Below are 7,415 nucleotides of genomic sequence, written 5' to 3' on the forward strand. Positions count from 1 at the left end.
TCCGTAAATTTTACATTTTTGGCCCAATTTAGAAATAAATGTCAGTTTTAACCCTTAAATCGTGAGTTTTTCATTTTAGGCTCAAGTTTACATATAAAGACATTTTTGGTCCACCAAATTCAATATTTTTCACTTTGGGCCCAAGAAAGTCGTAAAGCACATTTAAAGGCCCATTATGCGAAACTTTTCATTTATGGTCCCTTTAATATCAAAATAACATAAAAGTTCATTTTTGAAATATAATGACTCTTTTTGTCCTCATGAAAACCGTGTGTGTCATAAAAAGTCCCACATTTTTGTTTGTTTGACATATATGATCCTTAAACATGGTTTATTGTAGTTTTATTCAACAAGCATGCATGTTTAACATTTTCACCCTTAAAGAGTGTTGTTTTGAGTATCTTAGTTAACAAAATCAACCATTTTTACTATTTTTTTCGAGATCTAGAATATTTAACCATATTTTCACAATAAACACACACATAACATGCACAATACTTAGATATATCACATAGTACTTGTATTCTCCCCCGAAAACATATGAAAATCGAAAACAAGGGGGTATGAACTCACCTTGCTTGTTTGTTCTCGGTTTGGTGAAGAAAAGAGAGAGGTTCCGGCTCTAGCAAGTTTTCCTTGAGTAGATCTCGAACTTATGAGGTTTCTAAGAGTGTGATCACAATCAAATGTTTAGGAGGGGTGATCTAACATAAGAATGAAGTTATATAACTTGGATGTGTAGTGACTTACCAAGGATTGATGATTTTTGGTGAAAATCTTCTTGAAACAACTCTAAATCTTTGAAAATTTGGAGTAGGAAGGAGGTTCTTCTAGAGAGAGTTCTTTGGAAGATTTTTGAAAGAGGTGAGATGGTGAGGAGGGTGATTCGGATGAGAAGAAGATGGGAGAAGAGAGAGAGAGAGAGAGAGAGAGAGAGAGAGAGAGAGAGAGTAAAGTGATGTTGCATGGAGATCCTCCATGCAATAATGATGTGTCTCATGCTCATTAGTCCTCTTATTTTCTTTTCTTTTTTTTTGTTTACCTTGGGCCGAGAATGGGCCTAATGGAATGAAGGAAAAATGGTTTTGGGCTCAGATTCTTGGCTTTCTTTGAATTTCATAGGCCCAATAATATTTTCGGCCCATTGGGCTCCTAGGATGGCTCACGGCCCAATACAAGTCCATTAGGTGGTTCACGACCCATTAGAACCAAAGAAATCGGGTTTATGGCCCATTAGGGCTATTGGAGTTATTATGGCCCAACTTGGCCCATTAGGATTAGCATGGACCATTTTAGGTCCACATGGCCCAAAGTGTTAAGTTTTATGAATGTGGGTCATTTAGAGTCCAATTACGGATTCTAGGCCCAAAATATTCGAATTGAAGGCTTATTGGCCCATTAGGCCCAATAAGAAAATCCTAGTCCATAGCAAACTTGAACCGGGGTTTCTAGGGTTTCCAACCCTTAGTTGAACATGAGAGATGTATTTGAATGAGCATTGAGTGATATTCACTTAGAGTACATGTTTTACAATACTTGAATGATTACATGAGAATAGAATTTTCTAGCCAAAATGTTAGTTGTGATAGCCATGGGTTGATTGTTGTATACATTGTATGTGTGATGGAATATGTGGTATACTAGGGAACTCACTAAGCTTTAAAATTACGTGTTCCGTTAAAGGTTTTTCAGGTTGTTCTGGTTTGAAAGGGAAGGACGCAACGTGACTATACATTTGCATCGTTATTATTTTACTGTTGAGACTCCCACTAGTTTTCTAATTAACTTTGATTTAATCTTATGATTTATGATTTTGGAACAAACGGGATGTTATGTTGTTTACTTAAATGATGTTTTTGTGTGTTAAATCGTGTTTTAAAAAGAAAAAAACATACCAAATTGGTATCATAGAGTGTTTTGTCCAAGACACTTAACTAGGTCTTAGAATTATTTTTGTAATAACTTATGTTCGTTTAATAGAATACAATTATTGAACCTCTCAAAAGCAAGACTGTTGAGGCTTCTTTTCATCTTTCTTAAACATTTTAATTTCTCTTGATTTACTGTTACTAATTGTTTCACATCTTATAATGTTTGGTAAAACGTCATTTTAGCCCTACAAAATTTCCATGTTTGTTTCAAAATGTCCTTAAGTTTTTTTTTTCTTTTTTGTAGTTTTGGGAACTTGATTTATTTTTTTTGGGTTAAAAACGTCATTACTCTTTAATGTCCGACTCGTCAATTCGACTATTACTTGAGATTCAGTGATAGTGATTGCGATTTCAGACTTATGAGCCCTAAAAACTCGATCTTGAGGCAAATTGTGAGGTGTAGATTCATATCTATTGACGAAATGCTTATGTAACTTAGAGAAAGGGATTTCAGAAAAAGGAATTTTTGGTAATTTGGTTCGAACCAATGATTGAATTATGAGCTTGAACTAACAATTCGAGCTTTTGTCGACCATAAATGTCGAGAATGTTTACATTTGGAGTTGTATGGGTGTTGTAAAAGAGGCAACGCAAGGTTTCTACGAAATGCTGATGTACAACCATCTAATGACGGCAGAAGCTAAAAACTCATCATTAATGTTGTCTAATAAAGCGGGAAAAAGATAAGAAAACGGGCTAATCTATGATTATCAATCACATTCAAGAATTCGATATTAGCGTTCGAAAGAATACGAATTGCACAGTTATTTGGAGAAAGTAATGGACCCAATTCGATAAATAATGATCACATTGAAAAACCCTTTTCTACAACAAACTATTGATACATATTGAAGAATGTAAGGGTATTTGACCTGATTAATAGATACAAACCCATATATAAAATTTGAAACTACCAAATAATTTGGGGAAAGAGGTACCGGAGGTGGAGAGGATGGATGGAGATTGGAAGGTAAGGTTGTGATAATCAACTAGCAGCAGCGATCGGTGTTTCTGCAAGTTGGTTAACAGAGAACGACAAACATTGGAGTTGGTGGTGATCGGCGACGATCGATGGTGCAAATGGATTAGGCATGGTAAATGTCAAGTACTCGAATGAGAGTTCGGAAGGGGAGAGGTTACCAGGTGAGGGAGGAGGTTGGAATAGGTGAAGTGGAATCTTAAAACATGTTATAGCAAGTTAAGTGGCCTCAATGATAGGTGAAAATGAACTTTAAGCCCTTAAAATACACAAAAAAATAGACGTTATAAAACAAACACGAAAAGTTTATAGGCTAAAATGACATTAACCCTATAAAGTTTTAATTTAATTTAAGGGAAAATGGCTTAAAGTGGCAAGCAGTAGCAACCACGAATATAAAATTTGTTTTTTAGGTCATTAAACTTTTAATTGTATCCAATAAAAAAATTAACTATTTATTTTAGTTTTAAAATACCAACAATTACGATTTTTATCAATTAAAATGTTAACGAACACCGTCATTTCCCTTGCTATATCTAACTAAAAACATCTTGTAATTATTTTTTCAAACCACAACCAATAACCATTAACAAAGTCATATTGTTTTGTGACCTTGTCATTTTAGTCGGTAAAAATCCATATAGTTGAAGTTGTGGTTTGAAAAAATGACCATAACAGACTATTAGTTAAACATAGCGAAATGATAGTGTTTGTTGTCATTTAACCGATACAAATTGTAACAGCTAGTATTTTAAAACCAAAATAAAAGCTAGTTTGTTTATTGGATACAACTAAAAGTTCATTAACCTAAAAAGCAAATTTTGAGTTATTGGTTGTTAAGTCATTAATTAAGCCTATAAACATTTTAAGTCATTCGACTAAGACTAATGTTGATAAGGAAAACAAAAAATACATATTTATGGCACGTATTATATTGATATTGAAACAAGTGTTAAATGGGACAAAGAGAGAAGGCTATTAAAAAGGACATAACTTCCACAATGTACAAACGAGTAATCAGTAAAATTGTGATGCAAAAAGTCACAACACCCAACAATGGGATTATAAATTCAGCAATAAAATGTTACACAAACATACGTCGCTAAAATAAAATGACCAAAAAAAAAGCCAAAATTACTGAGAATTAAACCTTTGAACATCAACCAAGTTGTAGAGGTCACCACGACGTTGCTTCTGTAGCGGGAGATTTGTCCTATACATTTTATTTAATAATTAATACCATGTTATAACTTGCCATTTTATATTTTTCGGTTTTTTCAAATTCTTATGTTTGGAAAGCTAAAAACTAGCTTCTACGCAAGTTTTTTAGAAAACTACTCAAACTAGCATTTCAACAAATGGAGTTTTTCCAAAATTCTATTAAATATACCATTTATTTAAATATCCTAACTTGAGTACATCCCAAATGTATTACGTTTTTGTCTTAAAATATTGAATCAAACGTCATTTTTTATCAGCTAGCAGTTTAGTTTCAGTTAGTCTGCCAAACATAGCGTAAACGGTTTTAAAAACTTTTTCAATTAAGGTTTTAGAAATAACTTAATTAAAGTTTTGCAAGATAATAATTAAGAACACGTAATGATTTTTAAAACAACTTCATAGTCAAAACTCACCTCCTTAGGTCCATAAGTGAATAATCAATCTCTGATATAATTGTTGCCTCATCATGTTCTGTAGTAGCCAATACCTCTCCAAACTATCAAATATCACAACAAGAAATAACAACATACTCTCATTTATTGGTGTATTATAGTATCCTACTATTTGTTTTATATTTGAATGACATTGCTATAATTGGTCAAAATTTTAAAAGTAGAAAACAATTTCTTGCATTTAACTAATAAATAAATAAATCGAATATAAGAGAGTAATGAGGTTGAGAAACTTACGGGTCCCACAAGGGTGGAATGGCCCCATGCCACATAGCCACCAGACTCAGCATCTCGAGCAGGAGAGCAAGTTGCTACATATAACTGTTGTCACGAAATCAATACTAATTAATTTTTATTTTTATATAAAATTAAATAAATAAATGCAACACATTATCCGATATTACAATTATGTTTTCAACGAAGATTAATCATTTTTTTCTAACAGTTATAATGTATCAAATGACAAATCTTAGTTCAAAAGATAGAAAACTACTAAAAGTCCGATTTTTTTGCCATTAAAATTACAACTTCTGTTTTTTTTTTTTTGATGAAAATGTTTAAAAAGGTAATTAGTATATCATACCTGATTATCCACAGCCCTGCATATCATATATATAAATTAAATTAGTAGCATATCTTACTGTTAAAACTTTCAATTATATAATTCATAAATATAAAAATATAAAAATATATATAAAAAATATACCTTGCCCTTTGTAATAACTCCCAGTGCAATGGACCAGTAGTCATGTTGAATGCCCCAGGATAACAAAGTAGGTGAGCACCTGATATGCAACATTCATTACAATAAAAAGTAGCTTAACAATTAATTTAATTTGTAAAAAACGGAAATTGTTAAAAGTTAGGAATTAAATTTAATTATTTAAATACAATAGCCAAAAATCTCAAATGAAAAAAAAAAAAAAAAAAATAGTAGAAAAGTGTGAGTTGTATAATAAACCTCTAGCTGCATATAGCATGGCTAGTTCCTGAAATCGAATGTCATAGCAGATGCCTATACCTATGCGTCCAACATCTGCATATAATATTATAATTTAATTAGAATCATTAATTAAAAATTATTTAAACATTTTGCATTAAATTAAAAACAAACCTGTGTCAACAACAGTAGGAGTTTCTCCAGCAGTAAGAGTCTTTGATTCCTCAAATGTAATTTTTCCAGGAATATTGATATCAAAAAGGTGTATCTGTCATGTAGTCATATCACACTAATTATCACAACTTTATCTCTATGAATTCATGATGATAATGATAGTAAAATTAGGGGTTATATGCAAGAAATTGCAACATACTTCTATTGATTTGTTTCTCAAAGCACCCTACTTTCATTTCTTATAATTGGGTTGAATTTTTCAAAATGCATTACCTTAATATGAAGTAAATGAAAACAGCATGATATAATATTAAAGTTCCCAATGCTTAAAGACCATAATTAGAAGAATACCTTTCTGTGTTTAGCTATCAGGTTTCCATCAGTATCGAAAACACAACAAGTATTGTAAAGCTTGTCACCACATCTTTCTGGAATGGATCCACCAACTATTGTGATCTTCAAAGAACGAGCAGCTTCAGACAACATTGCTGTTGAAGGAGATGAGTCTTTCCCAGCATCAATGTCTTCAGCATACACAGGGAAGCTATCGTTTGAATATGGACTATTCCATATTTCCTGAGAGATGACAATTGTTGAAGTTCTAGAGCTTTCAAAATCGAGTTCATAGTTTGCATTTAACTAACGACGAAGGAAGATATACAGAAGAGTAAAAGTTCGTAATAGAAAATTACAGGTAGAAGAACAAGTTTGGCACCCTTTTCAGCTGCCTCCTCGATTGCTACACGGGCATGGGCAATGTTCCTCTCCTTGTCTGCAGTAACAGACAATTGACATAGTCCAATCTTGAACTGCAATCCCGATATCATACAATCAGTCATACAAAACAAGTAATTTGTAAAGTTGAATGCCGAATTGTACATGGATATCCCCAATTGCATCTAAGCACTATGCATGCACAGAGGTTTTGAAATACGAAACCTTGGAGATTGGAGGAATTGGCGTATCGATAGCAGGAGGAACCCTAGCTTTCTCGGGGCTAAAAGAAGACGCCATGGATGATGCTGAGACGCGAGTGAGCGTACGTGTAGTGGTAACGCTGAATAGATTGTGACCAGGGCTGATTTTGTTGACTTTTCTATCAGTTTGCGGAACCCGGAAGTTGCGTAGTAAAGATAGACGGTGGCCGAGCGGCGTAGCTACGACAACAGCCGATGATCGGAGAGTTTTGAGATTTACAGGCGAAGTATATGAAGGCAGAGTTGTGGACAAGAACGCAATTGATCCACTTCTCATTTCTTTTCCGCCGTCACTTTCACCATTGACGCTACTTCTGTTTCTGTTAAAATTGATGGAACATCTACCGTAGGCAGTAGTCAGTATTAGGCACTATTCTTGAGGTTTTTCTTTTGTTTGGTTTTCTAGGTTTGACTATTTTTATTAGGGATAAATCAGTTTTTTTAATTTTATATTAAAAAAACTTCTTTTATAAACACAAGTATCGACACTAATTGCAATCATACCCTGAGTTGCCTACCAGTTTGCTCTCCTTCTTTTCATTCTCCTTATGTATTCTTAGACTCTTTCTTTATCTTTTCTGAACTATAGCTTTCTTGCCAGTTTTGGTTCTTACTGACAGGGAATTTCTTCCGAGCAAACTTCTTTGGATTCGACACCGTCATCGCATACTCGTCACTCGTAAGATCACACTCTGACATGTCATCTTCCTCTTCCTCTTCAATCACATTTTTGTTCTTCGA

General features: G+C 33.4%; 1 protein-coding gene across 1 annotated transcript; it reads right to left on the reverse strand.

Moving 5' to 3' along the window:
• Positions 1-3,867: 3,867 nt before the first annotated feature.
• LOC111919905 (omega-amidase, chloroplastic) lies at positions 3,868-7,032 on the reverse strand. The gene is made up of 10 exons (XM_023915459.2): positions 6,637-7,032; positions 6,390-6,506; positions 6,049-6,273; positions 5,698-5,791; positions 5,545-5,619; positions 5,290-5,368; positions 5,167-5,182; positions 4,821-4,904; positions 4,545-4,627; positions 3,868-4,123 (listed from the first exon to the last, which is right to left on the reverse strand). Exons 1-10 carry the CDS (start codon positions 6,949-6,951, stop codon positions 4,045-4,047), a joined length of 1,167 nt encoding a protein of 388 aa, XP_023771227.1. The 5' UTR covers positions 6,952-7,032; the 3' UTR covers positions 3,868-4,044.
• Between the last annotated feature and the right edge of the window lie 383 nt (positions 7,033-7,415).

The sequence above is a fragment of the Lactuca sativa genome, chromosome 5, assembly GCF_002870075.4.
Source record: "Lactuca sativa cultivar Salinas chromosome 5, Lsat_Salinas_v11, whole genome shotgun sequence".
Taxonomy (NCBI): domain Eukaryota; kingdom Viridiplantae; phylum Streptophyta; class Magnoliopsida; order Asterales; family Asteraceae; genus Lactuca; species Lactuca sativa.